A 22,600-nucleotide genomic window follows, 5' to 3' on the forward strand; every position below is an offset into this window, starting at 1 on the left:
CCGAAGTTTTAGGTAAATGAGACATACTAAGGGCAACTAACGAAGATATAATTATAAACTTTCAGAAACGAAAATCAAACCTTATATTTGGTGCGTGACTATCGATCGTGATTTGGAGCCGAGAGACTGCTTTGAGATAAGTCTGGAAGAAATCTGTGCTTATAGAAATGTTAATGTCGCCTTTTCTTTCGATGCTGATTACGTTGGAAGTTTTATTAGCAGCAAGCTTGCAAAAACAAAGTTAATTGCTTGTTATATTTGCTTAAAACTTCTCTGTATTCGAAAGAAAAGGTACATGTACATTTGACCACCAATACCGATTCGAGAGATCAGGAGCGAAAAACATACTTTTTCCAATTTCATTCCGTCAAACACGCATTGAAATGAAAAATAAAATACTCACTTGCGAACGTATACTGTACTGTGCCTTTTCAGCTTCGAGATCGTCAGAGAGTTTTCACAGCACTGTGATGGTAAGTTCATATTCTTGCATCTTCAGTGAATTCTTTATTATGCACGCAATTGGAGTTGCTATATAAATAAAGTCCTCGTTGCTAGTAATCAACTTTTGAGGCTTCCGTTTCCTAGCAACCTGCAACTTTGAACCCAGCTTTCCTCAGCACTCAATTCCAATATGGCGACCGCTTCGCCAAAGAGGGTTAAGTCTCCCAAAACTCCAAAAACGCCATCTAAAAAGGAAAATATTTCAAATTCACCATCTCCAAGACAATCCCCCAATAGAAACCCGTCAGATGTTGCTAGAAAGGTTAGAGATTGTTGTGCCAGCTGGCACGAACATACTCAAAAATGGTCAAAGGTGAAGGAAGTGGGATTGTCTGTGGCGAACAAGCTGGTGAATTTACAGCTTCAAAAAGAGTATGTTGCGTCTAATTTTGTACCAAATTACGTGAATTTGTATCTTATGGTCATGATATACAACGTCCCCGGCTGATTTTCAATCAATCTATTTACGAAGACTGCTTTGAATATTTTGGTCAACAGGTACAGTGCGATTGACGACACCGCGACACTTACTGCTTCATCTACTGCTTCAGTTGACCACGACTCTGATATTAAGCTACATGATGAAATTATGAACACTTCTCAGGAACTATCACGAATTTATGATTCTTTGGTAGGTGCGAAAAAAAAAAAAAAAAAAAAAAAAAAACCTCTGGACCAGTTGTTCAAAAGGTGGATTATTATATCCAACAGATAAATCGCTATAGCTATCCAACTTATTTTTTACCATCACTAATCCCTTGGCCCTACCCCCACAGTCCACTCTGGTCCCACTCTCCACTCTACAGTCTACAGTCCCACTCTCCACTCTAGATCTACCCTCACAGTCCACTCCATCCCTTGGCCCTACCCCCACAGTCCACTCTGGTCTCACTCTCCACTCTACAGCCTATAGTCCCACTCTCCACTCTACCCTCACAGTCCACTCCATCCCTTGGCCCTTCCCTCACAGTCCACTCTGGTCCCACTCTCCACTCTACCCTCACAGTCCACTCCATCCCTTTGCCCTACCCCCACAGTCCACTCTGTTCCCACTCTCCACTCCACCCTCACAGTCCACTCCATCCCATGGCCCTACCCCCACAGTCCACTCTGTTCCCACTCTCCACTCCACCCTCACAGTCCACTCCATCCCTTGGCCCTACCTCTACAGTCCACTCTGACTCCAATTCAAACATGGCATTTAGGTAAATGATGACCAGCTTATCATGTTGACTTGCCCAAATTAGACATCTACACTGCAGGCTTAACAAAGCCCGGGTCTGTTGATTAATTGAGAAAAGATCAATAATTTAATTTAATTTATTCCATTTTCACTGCATTATTTGCAGTGGGGAAGGACTAGAAGGGAACATAGGAACCGTTCGAGCTAGTCCACCTTCCCACCCATCCCACCCCAGGGGAGGATATCCATCACACAGTAATCTCATGTGTGGGAAATTAACGTCTCCTACCCCAACCCTGCAGGAGACGGGACCTCCATTTATTCGTCCCTATCCGAGAAGACTAGAATATCTAACCATTTCTTTATAAGTTGGTTGATAGGTGGTTGATGGTCATTAACACGCTACTGATAGTCAGACAATCATGGAAAAAGAGATTTCAGCCACTTGGGACATTTATCATCCTGGGTTGGCCCAGTCCCTAACCTTAGGAGTTTTGGTGTGCCCAAAGGGGATTATACCTGCACCAAACACCTACAGCTGTAGATTGAGCCTTGCATGGGTTAACTATCAATGGAGTGTCAATTTACCATCAGACGCTTTGGTTAACTATCAAGTGTTTTTCGGTCAACTGTAATATTACTTCTGGCTTAAACTGTAAGGTTAGCTATAGTTCAAAACGCTCGAAACGTCAGCTTTTGTAATCATTATGGTGGCTAATTTACCATTTCAACTTTGTTGATATATCCAAATTATTTCGTTACTCCCACCGACGCAGCCCCAGTTTCTTTCGAAACTATCAGCCTTTATTCATTAGCTATAGTTCACTTGAGTTGGCCATAGTAACAGCAGTCTTACCAAATATTCATGTTTTTCTCGTTGCCATGCGCCCACCAATAACGTAGCTCCATTTTCTGCCTTTAAAAGCACACACAACCCACAATTCCTCTATTCGCTCCGACGAAGGGCTAACGCTCGAAACGTCAGCTTTTGTAATCATTACGGTGGCCAATTTACCATTTCAACTTTGTTGATATATCCAAATTATTTCGTTGCTCCCACCGACGCAGCCCCAAACAGTTTCTTTCGAAACTATCAGCCTTTACCAAATACTAAGCTTTATGATCAGTCAAGAAAAGTTACACTATCCTCGCAGCAAATCTGACTCAAATCTAAAAACCGATCAGTACCTAAAAGTTATCTGTGCATTTTTGTTCCTGTGATTACTGACAAGTATCACTAGTATTAATTTTAATTTGAGTCCTGAGTGGCTCGTAAGGGTGTTCTCCTTTGCTCTAAACTGCAGTTGTGATTCCTTCTGTGTTGGTTTTGACACTTAATAATGATAAAAAAAGAAATTAGTCCTAAATGTAGTTAGATACTGAAGATCGTTACTGTTCTGGTCCCCTATAGGCTGATTTATGCAGGAAGATGGAATCTTTAGAGAAGAATTTCAATGCTATAAGAAACCTGAAGGCTCTTCAAAGGAAGGAAGATAGCTCTGATGATCGAATATTCAGCACTTGGACTATTGAGGAATTCTGTGAGTGTTTCTCTCTGCTTTCACATCTATAAAATCTATATCTTGTCAAATCATGGTTTTAATTTGACACTCCAGGTTTTTTTTTTTAGGTGATGCTTCAAAGAGACTTCTTGATTTGTATACCAAAGAACTTTCCCTAAAGCAGAGACTGGTTATGGAATTTACTCATTGTAAGAACAGAGATGAACTGATGGTATATCTGTCACTATGGCTACATGAGCCACTCTTAGATGATGACAATGAAGTTCTTCTAGAAAGCATGTTGATTGAAGCTGGGTTAAGATAACATCAAATTCAAAATACACTTTGTCTTATCCTTTTGTGACTGATGGATTAGTGCAATGCAAGGTATTATTGAATGATAGTGGGTGGGCATGGTGTTATCAAGACAAGATGCAAAGTTGTGGCCAAGATGTTATGCTGCCAGCTGAAATTTCAGGCGAGGCAGCACAGAGATTGCATATAATGTAAAGCAATTATTGTAAGTGGGTAACCTCAGAAGTAACTGCAATTGCCACCCTTTCATTTGTCCAATTTCATTGGCAGCCCATGCTTAGAAACAATGCTGAAGATTTACAGCTTGTAACTTGACATCACACTTGACTCAGTATTGTTTGAACATTTTGAGACTAGTAGCTCATTGTGTGACATGGAATGATGTCACAAAAAAACATTTTGTGTGACAATCTTACAACACAGTAGTAACTATACAGCAACTACTTTTAAGAATTACAACTAATCAGTCCTATATGACAGAGTAGTCAATTTGTCAACTGCTCTGGAGAGAAAAGCTCTGATTCACACAATATTATAAGCAACTTGTGGCAAGAAAAAATAAGACTATAATTGATTGGTGAAGATTCGCAAGCAACATTTGAAATGTGTAATGTACCGTGTATGCACGTGGTCTAGTACATTGGTGTTATTTGGTTTCGCAGAGACTGTCTCACAAATGACACATTCCACTTTCTGTACCCAGACACATTTTAGTTCCTTTCAGACACAATACATATTCATAACAAATGCTTGATGTCAAAGGGACACAAGAGACAGTTGCATGGTAGCAAAAAGCCTTTACACTTCTTTCCCTCTATACCCTGAACTTGAGATTGCCCTTTAAGTTAGTTGCTTGCTTGGTGAGGTAATTTGACTGAGGTGCCCCCTGAAAACTGTCAGAGAATCTGACTATTTTCCTTGGCCCTACTGTTTCACAAGCTCATATACTCAATTTTTTTTAACCTCATTTACTGCTTGTCTCTAACTTGCAGACTGAAGTTCAAAACACAGCAACCAATGATAGTTTACATAGACAAAGATCACCCTGTTGACCTCTTTGGAAACAGTAAAGCCACTTATTAAAAGTTGTTCAACTTCAGCTAAAATAATAAAAAAATTCTGATTGCTATAATCTAATCACTGTTACATATTTGCTCAAGATATCCATTAGTTGTTATTTTAATATAAATATGACAGATTGTAGCATTGAATGCAGTCATGGATGTGACTTTAAGTCAGGTCTCATTTGTCTTTATTACATGTATGACACATGACAGGCCCCAGACCAACTGCAACAGCTAAAGATAATTTTACGATGACCTTCCTCATATCAGATTTGTTGAAAACTGCAGTAACTGAACAGAGCGTACTGTAAAAGCTCAACTTGATATTCATTGTCCCTTGAGCAAAAACAGGGCCATGATACTTTCTACAAGTGCTGGTTTCTGACATTCACCCTTTTAACCCCTTTAGCTCCCAGAAGTCATTAACATATAACTTCTCTCTATAATATCCACTCACTATCCAGCAAACAGGTATTGAGAATACTCAAACTCGTCACGGGTAGATGTTATTTTGACTTACCGGTAACACAAAATTCTTGTTACTAGTTTACAAGGAAATGTGTTGCAGATAGAGAGGAGAATTAACAATCAAATCTTGGGAGTAAACAAAGCTGTCTCCCCCTCCTGTCCCTTAGACCCTTCTAACTTGTAGGCAACAATATCCCCCTCCACTAGGGTTGGTGCCAAAAGAATAAAGGCTGATAGTTTCTAAAGAAACTGTTTGGCACGGCGTCGGTGGGGGTAACGATTGGAAATAATTTGAATATATCAACAAAGTTGAAATGGTAAATTGGCCACTGTTACGATTATAAAGCTGACGTTTCGAGCGTTAGCCCTTCGTCGGAGCGAAGCTTTTATAACCGTAATGGTGGCCAATTTACCATTTCAACTTTGATTATTCAAATTATTTGGTGCCAAAAGAACAGCATGTAATGAAATGTAACTAGACATATTTGGAAGCAAATGGGTCAGGGTTTCCAGAAGCCACATGCCCTTACAATAAATTATGGTTGGTTTCAGCTAAAATATTCATCCCTTTTCTTCTTTTTGTGTTTCTTTGTCACTTTCTTTTATACTTGATGATGCCCCTGAACTGGGCGATCCTCCCACTCTTTGAAGCAAACTTGATGCTAAGGGGCTTCTACTGCTGCCACTGAGAAGTCGGCTTGACAATGAGCTGCTGATATTACTAAGGGTGCTGGTGATGCCACTTGTCTGACGACGTGACAGAACTGGTCTTTCAAGTCGCTCGTCTAAAATGGGAACATTGTCGACGGTTTGTTCTTCACAGGAAGCCCAATCTGGAATCTTGTTATCTTGATTATATCGCTCTTTGGTTACTGATCGGTCAGCCAGCACTTCAAGAGCACCAAATATTGCACCTGGAAATAGAGTGCTGCAATTAGAGTGAGAGTAAAAAAGAACAAAAAAAAAAAAAAAATGCCTGGGTAATACTGAATTGTGGCTTGAATTAATATCAGTTACATGTATATCCATCACAAAGGTACTGTAAACCAGTATATGTCTTCAGTTAAAAGATGTATTTAATTTAGTACATTAGAAGGAGGACACTTCACACCAACTTCATACTTTGATCCATGGCCTAGCTAGTGTAAAACAAAACATGAAGAAATTCAGTGCAAACCATTGTTTCTTTTCACCTACTCAGTGCTGCATGCCCTTTAACCTAATCGGATTTTAACAGTGGCACTCCACAAGGTGGCTCTTTGTCAACTAGTAAGTCCATAACAATTGGAAGGGAATAGAAGAACCTAAACCCACATGTGATACAGTTCAGGGATTAGACTAATCAGGTAAAGTGAAGCTTCTTGATACTACACCCCCCTTGATAAGATGCCAATCCACAGCAAGGTTACCCCAGCATCAGGATTCCCTGACAATTTGCCAGTACTTCATTTTTACTCCTGAGTGGAGAAAGGCACTGTGAGAGTAAATTGCTTAGCAACTCGTTGACCTGGTTGAGTGTTAATGCTGTACCTCTCCACACTGAGTCCTCTGTGTACACAATTAGGCCACCATCTCTGCTGAAAAACTGGGGAAACTGAGAAAATTGTGTAAATAATGCAAAAGGAGAAAGAAAAAACAGAATTCAGGCCTACCTCCAAGCCATGATGTACAATTAGCAGTGACAGGTATCTGATGCATTTTGATTGTTTTCATGAACAAGTTCTCTTTGTATCGGGGTGATTGAAGTAAACAGTAAATCTCTTGCAACAGACGATGTCTACATGTTAAAAAAAAAAAACAGTTATAGTTGTATTATCATCATGATAAAACTGTAATTACATCTAATTACAAGCCAATTACCAAAATAACATGGCCTTTTCATCCTCTAAACCCTAACATTTGTGTGCATTTTCTCCACACTGTTCTCTAAATTTCTTGAGGTGCTCACAGGGAGAATTTGTTCTGCAATCAAGAGCTACTTTTTGTAGTTGATCATTTCATTTATTCTTGTGACCTAAATATTGTGATTTAGGAATGACGAAAATAGGAAGAGATCAGGAAATCTTTCAGATTTTTTCAGAGGAGAAATGTGCCTCAGAGACAAGCATGATATGATGTCAAGTTTAGCTTACTTGAATCCTGGGGTCATCACAGTTCCCCCAATAAGGATTATATTCTCTGCTAACTGCTTCCTTGTGTCAATAGGGCACTGCAGAGCAAAAGTCAACATATTGAATTTTAAATCATTGAAATGTTGGAGAAATGAGAAAGATTGGTAGAAAAAAAAAAGAAGGAAAGAATAATTATGAAGGGAGGGAACAAATAAAAGAAAGAACCTGCATAATAGAAATGCTATTTGAGAAGGTCAATTTTTTTCTTAAAGAATGAATGGGATGAATGAAAGAAAGAATGAACTATGTCAATGAGTGAATAAAAGAAAGAAAGAAAGAATAAAAGAAAGAATAAGGGAAGAAGCTTAAATACTTCTGGAGTCTGTGTACCTTAAGTAGTGAATCCAACAGACATGTTGCAATAGATTTTTCTTCCTCATCACCATCAAATAAAATATCAAATGTCTGTTCTCTGCAAACAAGATAAAATCATCCCTTGATATAATGTTTTCTTAGACTAGCTTGCAAGGCAGTAACAATATTTTGGTGCAGTTGTTGTTATCAATAAAGATTTAGAAATGCAAAGACTAGCAAAAACTAACGATAAAAACCGACGTTTCGGTGTCATCATGACGCCATTGTCAAGGAGAAATAAAAAATGAAGTTTGTGGCAAGGTGTAACACTAAATTAGCATAAATATGTTACGAGCTAGATAAACAAATACTTTTGCGCGAATTGAATCGCTTTGCACGTTGAGAGTGGGTTTACATGGCTTTGGTAGTGTAATAGTAGGCCCGTGTTTGTTGGTTTCACGTATACCTTGGTTTCAATCCGAGGTGCATGGTTGAGTAGTTCGGTGCCAAGGAAAGGAAGCTTGCTGTTCTTCTCCACCTCCATGGTGAATTTGACCGAAGTGTGGGCTCTGTTGAGGGTATGCAAGAAGGTAGTTGCTGTTGCTAGATCAGGCATTACAGTGAGTGTATCATCAACATATCGACGATAATAGGATGGGAGTTTTCTTTGTCGCTCAAGGGTATCTTCGATGGATGACATGAAGACGTTTGCTAACGAGGGCCCGAGAGGGGACCCCATAGCAACGCTATCTGTCTGTTCGTATAGAGCTCCATTAAATTGAAATAGTTGGCCTTTGGTGGCTACGTTTAGGAGGTCAATAAGATCTGTTCTGGTAAGGGCAAGATTGTGGGTAGTATTGAACCAATTGTTCGAAAAGGCTCTGTTAACCAAGATCTCTATTGTTTCGTCCAAAGGCACGTTTGTGAATAACGAGGAGACATCATACGAAACCAAGATTTCACCCTTGTTGATCTTCAGCTCGTGAATCTCTTTTGTGAAATCAAAATTATCAGTAACTGTATACTGATTAAGGGACAAGGGCTTCAATTTCTCGTCGAGCCATTTAGCAAGGGGAAAGTTGTACGTGTCGGTGGCTGATAATATAGGCCTCATAGCCAATGGTTCTTTGTGGGTTTTTGGCAACCCATATGAATGTGCCAATCTGGAACCTGTAGGGCTCACGGAATCTGCAATGGTCTTCGGTAGAATTCTACGAACAATGGAATCTAGGATCTTCTCTTTTTGTAGTAGGGGGTGGTAATATTTGGATGGTCTGCCCCTGGTCTTGGGTTTCTCCAGGGGAACGGCACGGAACTTGCTGGTATCGTTGACTGAGGCTTCAGAAAGTAATCGCAAGTATTCGGTTTTGTCTAGAACCACAACACCAGACCCTTTGTCGGGTTTCATGATAACTATGTCGTCGCGTCCTTTTAACTCCTCTATAGCTCTCAACAATGTCTTTGGAGGTTTCGGACTCTTGCGTTCGATGTAATTGAGTGCAACGAAACGTAACGTTGCTGCAGATAATTCCTTTAAATTATCATCATTGAGGTGGGGTTCAAGGCTCCAATAGGCCTTTTCAAAGCTTGCCTTAACGTCCATGGGAGACACACGTTGAGGAATGGCAAATTTTAATCCTCGGCAAAGGACCAGTTTCTGAAAAAAGGAGAGGTTGTAGGATGACAGGTTCAAAATATGTTCGTCAACATCCATTTCGATGTTGAGCAGCCGTGAGATCTTCTTCGTGTGAGTATTCATAACTTCCTGATCATATTTCTTTTTAAGGCTAACCATAGTGCGTAGAACACAGGTGTAGCGAAGCAAACTACAGCTCCGGCGAATCTCATCGTAGATGGAATTGATCTCGCATTTTAGATAAGCACTCTGTTTGATCTTTCCATTTAGTTCCTCAGAGATGACATTCCTTGTAAAGGTTTCGGAAGAGTGCTTCCATTTAGAACGCCTTGCTTTGTCGACCTTAGCGAAAGTTGGAGTTAGGTTGAAGTTCTGACAGAGTCTGAGGAATTTGATTGAGCCATCGCAGTTAATCTGTTTCTTGCTGCATTGTTCAAGTCTCCTGAACAAATGTAGCTGATTATCGCGTTTTAAGATTCTTATCAATAAAGATTTAGAAATGCAAAGACTAGCAAAAACTAATGATAAAAACCGTCGTTTCGGTGTCATCATGACGCCATTGTCAAGGAGAAATAAAAAATGAAGTTTGTGGCAAGGTGTAACACTAAAGTAGCATAAATATGTTACGAGCTAGTTAAACAAACACTTTTGCGCGAATTGAATCGCTTTGCACGTTCAGAGTGGGTTTTAAGTCTCTGATGAAAAGCATTTCGTTCACCAAACAATCGAACTTGTTACTACACTTTTCCAGAATGCTAAAACGTTTCAGTAGGTCTTTCGGGACTTCGCTGTGCCGTTCGTGGTAGTGTTTATATATTGAAGATGCCTTGTGTTTATGTCCATCCACGCGTGTGTGTAAGTGTCCGCGTGTATAGCCCACATAACCCGCATCACACAGGTCACATTGAAATTGATAAACGACACGTTGTTGGTTGACAATCTGTGGCTTGATTTCTCGTACTTTAAGATCTTGGCCAACTTTGCGGCTAACAAATACTGGCTGGACAGTTGTCTGCACCTTCATGCTAAGATTCTTGAGCTCTTTCTTAACATAATTTGCTGATTCCTGATCTTTGAAAGGTATGACCACACGGACAATGGATATTGGTTCTTTGGGCATCTGTCAGGGCTGCATACCAACAATTCTTGATTGTAAGAAGGTGTTAATGGTAGAATTTACCAGGTGTTCCGGGTATTTAAGCCGTGCGAAAACTTTCTTTAGGCGATCACACTCACCAGAGAAATGAGCCCAGGAGGAAGATAATTAGCCATTTTCTAAACGAGCGGCGGTCTGGGTACGATTTGCCACCATAAAGGCTCTTGGGATCGTTTGGAGGGACAACGTGAAGGTAAACAAACATGGCGCACTATAACTGCTGTATTCCAGGCTGCACTAACAATTACAGAAATGCACCTAACCTTCAGTATTATAGAATTTATAAAGATCGTGATATACGTAGAAAGTACGTGGTTCTTATGAGGAACGAGACGCTGAAATTAGACTCTACGAGTACGCAGATTTACTCAGCTCATTTCGATGGGGGAGAGTAACTTAGCAGAACACACTTGCCTTCAATTTTTCCAAGGACAAAACTGACAGCTCTAAATAGAGAACTCAAGAGGGCCAGTTTCAAAGATGCGCAGAAAATGGAGCAAACCAAAGAAAGAAAAACAACACTTGCTCAAATTGCTCAAATTACCACTGTTGTAATTTGCTGTTCACTTCTTTCATGTTGTTGTTTTCGTTCTCCGACTGCTGGATCTCTCCCTTTAACTTAACAATTTCTTTTTCACTTGTTTGTATTCTGTTATATAAACTGTTTAGTTGGTCACCAGTAATTAATGTTTGTATTTCCACACTGGTACTGGTGCCAGCATTAACATTATTATTTTCCGACTGTTCTTCAAATCTAAAGTTCGCTTCCAGTGGTAACTGAGCAAGTGTTGTGTTTCTTTTTTTGATTTGCTCCATTTTCTGCGTATCTTCAAAATTGGCCCTCTTGAGTTCTCTACGTGGAGCTGTCGGTTTTGTCCATGGAAACCTTGAAGGTAAGCGTGTTCTGCTAAGTTTTTCTCCTCCATCGAAATGAGCTGAGCAAATCCGCGTACTCGTAGAGTCTAATTTCAGCGTCTCGTTCCTCATAAGAACCACGTACTTTCTACGTATAACACGGTCTTTAGGAATTCTATAATACTGAGGGTTAGGTGCATTTCTGTAACTATTAGTGCAGCCTGGAATACAGCAGTTATAGTGCGCCATGTTAGTTTACCTTCACGTTGTCCCTCCAGACGATCCCAAGAGCCTTTATGGTGGCAAATCGTACCCAGACCGCCGCTCGTTTAGAAAATGGCTAATTGGTGTGCGCGATCCAGCATAGTTTTCAGCAAGCTCCGTTTGTAGCGATTGTCTACATGGCTTTGGTAGTGTAATAGTAGGCCCGTGTTTGTTGGTTTCACATATACCTTGGTTTCAATCCGAGGTGCATGGTTGAGTAGTTCTGTGCCAAGGAAAGGAAACTTGCTGTTCTTCTCCACCTCCATGGTGAATTTGACCGAAGTGTGGGCGCTGTTGAGGGTATGCAAGAAGGTAGTTGCTGTTGCTAGATCAGGCATTACAGTGAGTGTATCATCAACATATCGACAATAATAGGATGGGAGTTTTCTTTGTCGCTTAAGGGTATCTTCGATGGATGATATGAAGACGTTTGCTAATAAGGGCCCGAGAGGGGACCCCATAGCAACGCCATCTGTCTGTTCGTATAGAGCTCCGTTAAATTGAAATAGTTGGCCTTTGGTGGCTATGTTTAGGAGGTCAATAAGATCTGTTCTGGTAAGGGCAAGATTGTGGGTAGTATTGAACCAATTGTTCGAAAAGGCTCTGTTAACCAAGATCTCTATTGTTTCGTCCAAAGGCACGTTTGTGAATAACGAGGAGACATCATATGAAACCAAGATTTCACCCTTGTTGATCTTCAGCTCGTGAATCTCATTTGTGAAATCAAAATTATCGTTGTACGTGTCGGTGGCTGATAAAACCCACAAAAGAACCATTGGCTATGAGGCCTATATTATCAGCCACCGACACGTACAACTTTCCCCTTGCTAAATGGCTCGACGAGAAATTGAAGCCCTTGTCCCTTAATCAGTATACAGTTACTGATAATTTTGATTTCACAAAAGAGATTCACGAGCTGAAGATCAACAAGGGTGAAATCTTGGTTTCGTATGATGTCTCCTCGTTATTCACAAACGTGCCTTTGGACGAAACAATAGAGATCTTGGTTAACAGAGCCTTTTCGAACAATTGGTTCAATACTACCCACAATCTTGCCCTTACCAGAACAGATCTTATTGACCTCCTAAACGTAGCCACCAAAGGCCAACTATTTCAATTTAACGGAGCTCTATACGAACAGACAGATGGCGTTGCTATGGGGTCCCCTCTCGGACCCTTATTAGCAAACGTCTTCATGTCATCCATCGAAGATACCCTTGAGCGACAAAGAAAACTCCCATCCTATTATCGTCAATATGTTGATGATACACTCACTGTAATGCCTGATCTAGCAACAGCAACTACCTTCTTGCATACCCTCAACAGCGCCCACACTTCGGTCAAATTCACCATGGAGGTGGAGAAGAACAGCAAGCTTCCTTTCCTTGGCACCGAACTACTCAACCATGCACCTCGGATTGAAACCAAGGTATATGTGAAACCAACAAACACGGGCCTACTATTACACTAGCAAAGCCATGTAGACAATTGCTACAAACGGAGCTTGCTGAAAACTATGCTGGATCGCGCACACCTATTATCTTCCTCCTGGGCCCATTTCTCTGATGAGTGTGATCGCCTAAAGAAAGTTTTCGCACGGCTTAAATACCCGGAACGCCTGGTAAATTCTACCATTAACACCTTCTTACAATCAAGAATTGTTGGTATGCAGCCCACACAGACGCCCAAAGAACCAATATCCATTGTTCGTGTGGTCATACCTTTCAAAGATCAGGAATCAGCAAATTATGTTAAGGAAGAGCTCAAGAATCTTAGCATGAAGGTGCAGACAACTGTCCAGCCAGTATTTGTTAGCCGCAAAGTTGGCCAAGATCTTAAAGTACGAGAAATCAAACCACAGATTGTCAACCAATGTGTCGTTTATCAATTTCAATGTGACCTGTGTGATGCGGGTTATGTGGGCTATACACGCGGACACTTACACACACGCGTGGATGGACATAAATGCAAGGCATCTTCAATATATAAACACTACCACGAACGGCACAGCGAAGTCCCGAAAGACCTACTGAAACGTTTTAGCATTCTGAAAAAGTGTAGTAACAAGTTCGATTGTTTGGTGAACGAAATGCTTTTCATCAGAGACTTAAAACCCACTCTGAATGCGCAAAGCGATTCAATTCGCGCAAAAGTATTTGTTTAATTAGCTCATAACATATTTATGCTAATTTAGTGTTACACCTTGCCACAAACTTCATTTTTTATTTCTCCTTGACAATGGCGTCATGATGACACTGAAACGTCGGTTTTTATCGTTAGTTTTTGCTAGTCTTTGCAGTTGTTGTTGACAAGCTTTTGACAGGTGATCAGTTAAACCTGGGAGAGCTTGAATAATATCAATTTTTATACCAGAGGAAGTTTTGTTGGCATCTGTGACTTAACAGCATAGCATTGATTTTAAAATGGTGACACATTTTAAGTTTAAAGGTTGTGTTTGTTTTGATAGCTCCCTCTAATTTTTACCTGAGGGAAAATAATAATAATAATAATAATAATAATAATAATAATAATAATAATAATAATAATTGATTATTTATATTGCACAAATTAACATGTGTATATGATCAAATGCGCATCACAACACTTTTCGGGGGACTTTGACCAGACTGCATCAGCAGTTTACAAACAATCAAAAGAAACTTAGTTGAAGATGCCCCCTCCCCCCAATTCCCAGTAAACAGGCCAGACCACATCACAGTAATCACGTGAGTGGGTTCTTTAACATCCCCTGCCTAACCAAATTAACTAATTAATAGATGCAGGAGATGGGACCTACGGTTTATTCGTCCTTATCTGAGTAGACTAGAATATCTATCCATTTCTTATTAAAGAAAGGTAGCGCATTCTCCTTAATTATTTTAAGACCTTGAGTGTTGGTCCAGCCAGGGCTCGAACCATCGACCTTGACCTCCCGCACAACAGTCCAGCACTCTAACCAATTGAGCTTACCTGATTTGGCCTTCAATTCTGATAATCCTTCCTCCATCCAGAGGATAGTCAACCTTTGGCACCTGTGAGGCAGGGCGTGGCTCTCCCTCTGGCCCACTGAACTTTGGTGCCACAAAGCAAGTACGCACTAATAAGTAATCAATGAATAGACAATTAATGCTCCTTCTCTGATAAATATATCTTACTAGTAATTAAAGATTCTAAAGGGCAGATGAGTTTGCATAGGAGACTTATATGACTGTATAGTAGCGAGAACTTATTCTTGTTTCTGTAGCAGTACTGTCAGCGAGCCTTGAAATGCTGGTATGACTTAATAATATTATGTTATCCTCAAATGTAAAGGTGGTACCAACGGTTTTCCATTTTCTAGAATGGAACATACACTTCTGGGGGAAAAACATGGTGAGAGAAAAGAGAGCCTTGGTTTTTAAAATGTGAACCAGTGATTGCTAGCAAAGTTTGAGCCCGAAACTTTCATTGGATCATTCTGGAATCCATAAGCCCCAATTTTTCAAAGGAAAAATCATTCTGGAGTCAAGGAGCCCCAGTTGTCCAAAAGACAGACAATGCTTCCACTGATAAAATTTCAGCTTATTTCACAGCTACTAAAAATCATACACAAGAACTACTTGATGCAGAGGAATGCCAGTGTTATTACATGAGCATTTGCTTATCTTACCTTTAATGTCCTCTAGGGTTTCTGTTCCAACAGAATCTGGGAAAGTAAACAAAGCATATGTATACTCACAGGGGTTTCGTTAAGGGCTGGGGCACCGGGCAAATTGACAGGTTGTGAGGACAGTTTTTCCCACCTGGTTTGACCATCTGGAGGAAAGTTTATGTTATAAAGAAGTTCAGTTAAAAAGTTTTGCCCGCCCTTGAAACCCAGTTGCCCTCCTGCTGAAAACTTTAATGAAACCCCTGATACTCAGCTTTACAGACACTACAACATACCTGTCTGAAAACATTTTAAATAAAGGGGGTAGCTTTCTTCAAAAAACTGTGTTGCTGTGTTGGTGAGGGTATTACAAGATAATCAGTTCTGGTTTTATCAAACGAGTTGATGATGTGAATTGGCCATAGTGCTCAGAGTATTTCTTAAGCTGGCATTTGAGCATTAGCACTTTTTCAGAGTGAATGATGAAGGGCTAATGCTGGCCAAGTCACAATATTTTATCCAACATCTCAGTTGATAAAACCTGAAAAAAATTTAACAGCATATTTGCATTAAGCCAGTGTGATCAATTGTAATTCATATAATATTGTAGTCACTGTGACTGTTCAAGGTTCAAATGCTCAATCTATGTAATTCAAGCCAAAAAACTATACACCATGAGTTTCATAACCGCAGTTCATACATATGTTTCATATGTTTGTTGTTGTTTGATTTATCTTCTATGGGTTTAAGTCGAATTAATTTGATGGCCTGCTCCCAGTTGGCTTGTTAGCTCAATTGGTAGAGCGCTGCACTAGTATCGCAGAGGTCAGTGGTTCGAATCCCGTACAGGCCTGAAATTTTCAGGTCTGATTTTCACTATTGCTCAAATAGTGCTTTACTGCGAAGGGTCGTGCACATATACGTTTCATAACCGCAGTTCATACATATGTTTCATATGTTTGTTGTTGTTTGATTTATCTTCTACGGGTTTAAGTCGAATTAATTTGATGGCCTGCTCCCAGTTGGCTTGTTAGCTCAATTGGTAGAGCGCTGCACTAGTATTGCAGAGGTCAGTGGTTCGAATCCCGTACAGGCCTGAAATTTTCAGGTCTGATTTTCACTATTGCTCAAATAGTGCTTTACTGCGAAGGGTCGTGCACATATACGTTTCATAACCGCAGTTCATACATATGTTTCATATGTTTGTTGTTGTTTGATTTATCTTCTACGGGTTTAAGTCGAATTAATTTGATGGCCTGCTCCCAGTTGGCTTGTTAGCTCAATTGGTAGAGCGCTGCACTAGTATCGCAGAGGTCAGTGGTTCGAATCCCGTACAGGCCTGAAATTTTCAGGTCTGATTTTCACTATTGCTCAAATAGTGCTTTACTGCGAAGGGTCGTGCACATATACACCATGAGTTATTAGCTCATGTTTGAGCCAATTCAAAACATTCAATAGCCAGCTTTGATTAATGAATGTAACAGTTTTAGTGATCCTCTCACAATAAAGAGTTGTAGATTTGCTGTTTCACCTGCTAGTAACTGCTGGCAAAGTCTGGCAAACAATGGCTTTCTAGACAGTCACCAACCTCTGTTGTGCCATGAATTAAAAGCTTAGACTAAAATCAAGAAGAACAGACAGAATAGCGCGGTAGTGTCTCAAGCTTACTCATAACAGATGACAAAGGCTTTATTCCAGTTTCTATTTGCACCAGACTTCTATCCATCAGTTGTTCCTCCAGGTGCCTGTAGTAAACAAAAAATTATCCCAACTTTAGAAAGTGGATGAACCCTAATTGATCACTGTGTCAGAAATGCCACTCTGTGAAGATCTAAATTATGGTGATTTTTCTCCTATATGCCACCACAGCATCAATTCAGGAGCACCCTTCCTCCACCTAAAAGATTGATGCCCCCCAACCAAATCGATATACCTTCCCAAGAAAGTGAAGAACGCTTTTGTTTGGTTTCTGTTTGGAGATGGTTGCACTAAAAATGCTTTAAGAAAATATTAATGATGAGACAAGTTTGTAAAACTAAAATTGTTTTGATTTTAGTAAATCTGGGTATCAAATCAGATTACAGTGAAGCAAGCTTTTATCCCAGAGATTCGGTAAACCATATGAGAGACCAGGGGATTCGTTCTGTTGCAGAGACTCCCAGGTAATCTGGAAGAGTTTGCATTATGTTAATGTGTTATTTCAATCCAGCTACAATCATAGTACGGCTAGTTTTTGCATTATTTCCAACAGACTTTGGCTTTTACCTATTTTCGTTTTTATTCATAACGATTACATACAGAAAACCATGTGGATACAATGAAACTTTACTCACTTGTGAATGGCTTTTGATCCAAGAGGGATTGTTTCTACAGCTTTGAGAATGGCAGTTCCTTCATAAATGTGATACCAGAATCAAATGAGTCAAGGAGGTAATAAGTGATATAACATCAATTGCAAGTAAACTGAGTGGACACATACAAGTTATTCAATCCTTACGATCACTTTGTGACAAGACTGGCTCAACTCAATGGTGCGCTGTGATCAGTTGCATAACATGTTCAAGATCATTAAATGGTTTGAACCTGGGGGTAACATGTGAAAGTGTAGTGTGATCATCTATGTGAAGGTAGTCCTGAGAAGGACTGTTGTCAGTGGTGGTGACTGAAATTTCAACAACCTGTGTGGAAGTCATCATCAGAGTCAATCAGACCAATCCCAACTGATCTCTGCCACTTGAGTTTTACAGCTAATGACATCACGGCAAAACCGACCAATCATTTCACACAAACTGGACTAAGAACATTCTACAGACAACAACTATTGAATATGAATATAGTTTACATCTGACCACTTGCAGCCCAGAGGCTGAATTACGGGTGCAGTGTAAGGCGTCATCATATCAGGCACCTCTGGCAGCCGCTTCAGTCTATCGATCTCACCTTCCCACCCATCCCACCCCAGGGGAGGACATCCATCACACAGTAATCTCGTGTGTGGCAAATTAATGTCTCCTACCCCAACCCTGCAGGAGACGGGACCTCCATTTATTCATCCCTATCCGAGAAGACTAGAATATCTAACCATCTCTTGATGTTATAGAAAGGTAGCAAATTTTTCTCAATTATTTTAAGACCCTGCGTGTTGGTCGGGCCAGGGCTTGAACCCTCAACCTCCCGCACAACAGTCCAGCGCTCTATCCATTGAGCTAACCAGGAGGCGGTTAGCTCAATGGTCTCACATACTAGAAAAAAAATTTTTAATAAATCTAATTTTGTCATAATTATTTTCAATTAGTTAATCTTTTTAAGTGGCATCACCTATTCACTTGACTCTGATGATGACTTCCGCACAGATTGTCAAAACATTAGTCACCACCACCGACACTCACCACGATGATTACACTACACTTTGACATGTTCAAGATCGTTCATGACAAGCCTGAAAATAACATTAAATTCTAGTTGATCACCTTACAGAGAAAGAACAAAAATGAATGGCAAGTTTTTGATCCTCTTTCTGTCCTTAATCCATTAACCCCTACGAGCGACTAAGATCTAATTTCCTTCCAGCATTTCTACTGAATCAAACATTCAAAGGTTAGGAGAATAGGGAAAATGATTGCAATCTAAAGAAGCTCGTGATTTAAAAAGAAACTTTCCTTGTCAGCAACATAGGAAATGTACAGGGAACAGTATGGAGAAGATCAATTTTGTATGTGGGTTTATTATATGACTGTGTCTCACAAGGACTGAGAACTACCGAATTCATGAATTTGATTGGCTGAAGTCAATACTGAAAGCGGTCTAGATTTTCCCATCTAGACCGGCATCTAGACCGGCATCTAGACCGGCATCTAGACCGGCATCTAGACCGGCATCTAGACTGGCATCTAGACCGGTCAAGGAAAAAAAGGTACAAAGAATATAAAAATTGGCATAATTATAAGACACAGCCATAAATTATAATAAACATCTTATTAACCGAGCTAGCTAGGTCAGTCTGTATGGGAGACTCTTGACCTCGGTCACTGGTACAGACCCGGCCACTGCGTTTGGTCTGTACTGGCGACCTCGGTCAAGATTCTCCCATACAGACCTCCTGTTCAGTTAATAAGAACTAAGTAAAGGCTAATTGCCAATGCAATGATGCATCACTGAAAAGGATATTGGTAAAACGATGGTCTCTGTGAAGCCACAGTCCAAGACTAGTCCTGACGGTATTCCGAGAGTAAAGAGTGCTAAAAGGTGATGGGGTGCAAACAGTACTGAAGGTACCTGCAAGCAAAATCATAAAGCTGAATTGTTAAGGGATTCTTTAAGTACTAAACAGCTCACAACATGCATGTTCTGCCCTACGATCTGACTAACTTAGGATTACAAGTGCCACTTTTATTGGCTACAGATATCCACACCCAGATACGTAGGTCCAGTGTGGCCGGATAGGGCTTAGTTGTCTATTAATTTCCTAATCAGTTGATCTCACTGATTCCTGTTGCATGGGTCTGTTAGACAAATCTTATTATCGTTAATCTTAACACGTGGTTTCACTAGCAATTATCTAGTTAATTACATCATTGTTTGTCAATCGTTCTACGCATTCTTTGTCAATATTTCCGGTTACATTCTACCGATCTCTATTAGAGGTAAAGAACCAACAACTCACTTAGTGCGCCGCTTGTCATGCGAAATGTAACAAAACAAGCAAAATCCCAATAATGGGTGTAAACGTTCTATAACAACAGACAACTTAATTGAAGCCCTGAGTTACTTTAAATCCTTTTCATTCCAAGCTTTCACAGATCTACGGCATCATCAGGGAATAAAGTAGAAATTACAGTAACTCAAGGCCTTAACTGAATCATCCATTTAATCAACATGCTTAACTGTAGAACTTCAAACATTTATTAAGTACTAAGAATGACAGTTTTGTCTGGTTAGGTTATGATCTTCTTTTCTCACATACTAGAAAAAACATTTAATATATCTAATTTTGTCATAATTATTTTCAATTAGTTAATCTTTTTAAGTGGCATCACCTCAAAGTGCTTGAAAAGGACTTTGGCAATGGTATTTCTCCAAAGTGTAGAACAAAGCACTGACTCACAAATAACAACTCGTCTGTCCCGTGGGTTTACAAGAAGGTACCTGAAAAGGACAAGGATTAAACAGAAGAGTTATTGACTGCAGGACAGGATGAAACAGAGGAGATATCAACTAGAAACCCATCATGCAAGTCCCTCCCATCTCTATTAAAGGAAATAATAACATGATCATAACCACCTCCCGGTTAGTTCAATGGATAGAGCGCTGGACCATTGTGCAGGAGGTCGAGGGTTCGAGCCCCGGCCGGACCAACACTCAGGGTCTTAAAATAATTGAGAAGAATTTGCTACCTTTCTATAACATCAAGAAATGGTTAGATATTCTAGTCTTCTTGGATAGGGATGAATAAATGGAGGTCCCGTCTCCTGCAGGGTTGGGGTAGGAGACATTAATTTCCCACACATGAGATTACTGTGTGATGGGTGTCCTCCCCTGGGGTGGGATGGGCGGGATATTGAGCACACTTAATTTGGAACCTCGCTCTGTTGTGTGACCCTCACCACACTCTGGTGAAAGTGATCAAATAAATAAATCATTATTCAATTTTGCTGCATCCCTCCACAGTTTGGTACAGACCGATGATTTTCTACCTTAATACAAAAACTAATTGCAGTTGGTTTTCTTAGAGTCCTACAGCTATCCGGAGCTGTGTAGAACCACTTTTTGATTTAGGAAAATGTACACTTGAGAGACAAAGGAAATTGTTTTTTTTTTTTTTAAAAAACAATTTAAGTTAGGAAAATGATTAATCCTATGCAAAAACTTGTTTCTCTTATAAGCATAATTATTTACACACAACCTTACTGTACCTGAAATAAACTTGATGAAGAAAGTCTCTAAGGATAGCATATAATTCATCTGGCCTTTTGTCTTGTTCATGGCTGACAACATCCACAGTTTCTGTCTAGACAAAGGAAAAAAAAAAAACAGTAAATTCTGTACCTTGTCACAAATAAAATTTGTTACTTGCTGGTGTGGCATTTCTTTTAAGTAGGGTTAAAGCTGGCAATCGAGCCAAGATCTAATTTGGCTTGAGCTTATCCTGTTTATAAAGAATAGAGAAACCAGGATATTGCCACTCGTGTTGGTTAGGATGCAATGCCAGTCCATCTCCTGTCTCCCCGCCTTCCCCCCCTCCTCCCCCTCCCCCCTCACCTCATTGGCTATCTATCATCTCATATCCAATGCGCGCTCATGGAATAATTGTTAATTATTAAAAACTGGATCAATGGATAATACAATTCAAGACTTTTTATTGGCTTAGCCATTATGGTATATGAGCCAATATACCATAATCTAATATCTGTACATTGTAACATCCGATTTCTTCTAACAAAATAAAGTCGAGAAGATTTGTCTAATATCGTGGGGGCGCTTTTTTAATAAAACAATTATTCCACTCACGCTTGTTGGATATGAGATGATTATAGCCAACTCGGCGCTACGTGCCTCGTTGGCTATCTATCATCTCATATCCAACGCGCGCTCGTGGAATAATTGTTAACTATAGTGCAGCAATTTTGCTCAAATCTCTTAACCGATTCAAAAGGAAATGCTTAACTTGTTGGTAGCTTGTAACAGACTGTTTCTCAAACATTGGAAGGCAATGTCTTTCAACAGAGATTGTTATAAGTAGATACCTCTCCATTTATCGTGTGTGTAATGACACTTCGAATGATGTGGCGAGGACTTGTTTCTGAGGCAAAGCCACATCTGAAAAAATAAAAAATAGAATCGAATTTCGATAAATCGAATAATTATATGGTTTTACAAATATTTCGATCAAAAGATAGAGTGTAATTTATATTTTTCGTGTTTATAACCGATTGGAATGTCTTGCAAGAGGTAAAGAAAACACTACTAGCAAACTAATCCTTTGTTAGCTAGTGGAAAGAATTATCTTTGCCTTGATCACTGAAAACATCATCATCATCATCATCATCATCATCATAGTTTATTTAATAAAGCAGGTTGAGGGATAGGCAAGACATTACGTCCTTATGTGGACCTGCACGAAAACAGATTACCCAGTATTTTGTCAAGCTAGATCCTGAAAAGGTTAAGAGTTAAGATAACACCCAAGTAAAACAACAACACAAAGTAACAAAAAGTCCACTGTAATCTATTTCAATAGCTGATTTCTACCAGCATTGGCAAGTATATCGTGGCCAACATTTTACACCCAACTTGACACAAATTTTGCGATGTATGGACCCTTCTTACTTCGTATAGGCGGCTCCGATGTCAATGACAACAGCGTATTTTTCTGCTCCAAGTCCAATAACGTCAAACAAAGGCATTATCTGGCTCTCATTTCACATAGACAACTCAGAATCATTCTATGCACAGAAAATAAAATTATTGGAGTTCTGAGTCGATTTCGACCAAACTCATACCCAGACTCTCTCTCGACAATCGCATTGGGCATCAGCGGTTTCAAAATGAAAATTCTACTTC

The 22,600-nt window shown here is 39.8% G+C and overlaps 4 protein-coding genes and 1 pseudogene across 4 annotated transcripts in view; 2 read left to right on the forward strand and 3 right to left on the reverse strand.

The window, feature by feature from the left end:
- LOC111341333 (uncharacterized) overlaps window positions 1-634 on the reverse strand; it is a 4,483-nt gene extending 3,849 nt beyond the window's left edge. The window contains exon 1 of the mRNA XM_022948293.2: window positions 404-634. The gene's annotated coding sequence lies outside the window, so the exon portion shown is untranslated. The remainder of the gene's footprint in view (window positions 1-403) is intronic.
- LOC111341334 (cyclin-dependent kinase 2-interacting protein) lies at window positions 631-4,641 on the forward strand. Its single transcript, XM_022948294.2, has 4 exons — window positions 631-876; window positions 1,003-1,135; window positions 3,099-3,228; window positions 3,318-4,641. The coding sequence occupies exons 1-4, from the start codon at window positions 635-637 to the stop codon at window positions 3,512-3,514; spliced, it is 702 nt and encodes a 233-aa protein (XP_022804029.2). The 5' UTR covers window positions 631-634; the 3' UTR covers window positions 3,515-4,641.
- Window positions 4,195-22,540, reverse strand: LOC111341341 (actin-related protein 10). Its single transcript, XM_088725266.1, has 13 exons — window positions 22,367-22,540; window positions 21,784-21,856; window positions 20,953-21,047; window positions 20,077-20,185; window positions 19,206-19,315; window positions 17,374-17,439; window positions 16,709-16,785; window positions 15,062-15,097; window positions 14,383-14,509; window positions 7,538-7,619; window positions 7,169-7,245; window positions 6,689-6,813; window positions 4,195-5,950 (listed from the first exon to the last, which is right to left on the reverse strand). Exons 1-13 carry the CDS (start codon window positions 22,441-22,443, stop codon window positions 5,598-5,600), a joined length of 1,407 nt encoding a protein of 468 aa, XP_088581392.1. The 5' UTR covers window positions 22,444-22,540; the 3' UTR covers window positions 4,195-5,597.
- On the reverse strand, window positions 9,772-12,188 carry LOC148728872 (uncharacterized; annotated as a pseudogene).
- LOC148728873 (uncharacterized) lies at window positions 12,914-14,388 on the forward strand. The gene has a single exon (XM_088725270.1). The coding sequence runs from the start codon at window positions 12,929-12,931 to the stop codon at window positions 13,574-13,576; it is 648 nt and encodes a 215-aa protein (XP_088581396.1). The 5' UTR covers window positions 12,914-12,928; the 3' UTR covers window positions 13,577-14,388.
- Window positions 22,541-22,600: the final 60 nt, after the last annotated feature.

Source organism: Stylophora pistillata, chromosome 6 (assembly GCF_964205215.1).
Source record: "Stylophora pistillata chromosome 6, jaStyPist1.2, whole genome shotgun sequence".
Classification (NCBI taxonomy): domain Eukaryota; kingdom Metazoa; phylum Cnidaria; class Anthozoa; order Scleractinia; family Pocilloporidae; genus Stylophora; species Stylophora pistillata.

Excerpts from the sequence above, each read along its gene's own strand:
- LOC111341334 (XM_022948294.2), top strand. The coding sequence starts at position 635 with ATGGCGACCGCTTCGCCAAAGAGGGTTAAGTCTCCCAAAACTCCAAAA. Across the intron at positions 1,136-3,098 it reads CACGAATTTATGATTCTTTG|GCTGATTTATGCAGGAAGAT; the intron begins GTAGGTGCGAAA and ends GGTCCCCTATAG. Across the intron at positions 3,229-3,317 it reads TTGGACTATTGAGGAATTCT|GTGATGCTTCAAAGAGACTT; the intron begins GTGAGTGTTTCT and ends TTTTTTTTTTAG.
- LOC148728873 (XM_088725270.1), top strand. The coding sequence starts at position 12,929 with ATGCTGGATCGCGCACACCTATTATCTTCCTCCTGGGCCCATTTCTCT.
- LOC111341341 (XM_088725266.1), bottom strand. The coding sequence starts at position 22,443 with ATGCCTTTGTTTGACGTTATTGGACTTGGAGCAGAAAAATACGCTGTT. Across the intron at positions 21,048-21,783 it reads CACACACGATAAATGGAGAG|ACAGAAACTGTGGATGTTGT; the intron begins GTATCTACTTAT and ends TCCTTTGTCTAG. Across the intron at positions 16,786-17,373 it reads GGATCAAAAGCCATTCACAA|GCACCTGGAGGAACAACTGA; the intron begins GTGAGTAAAGTT and ends TGTTTACTACAG.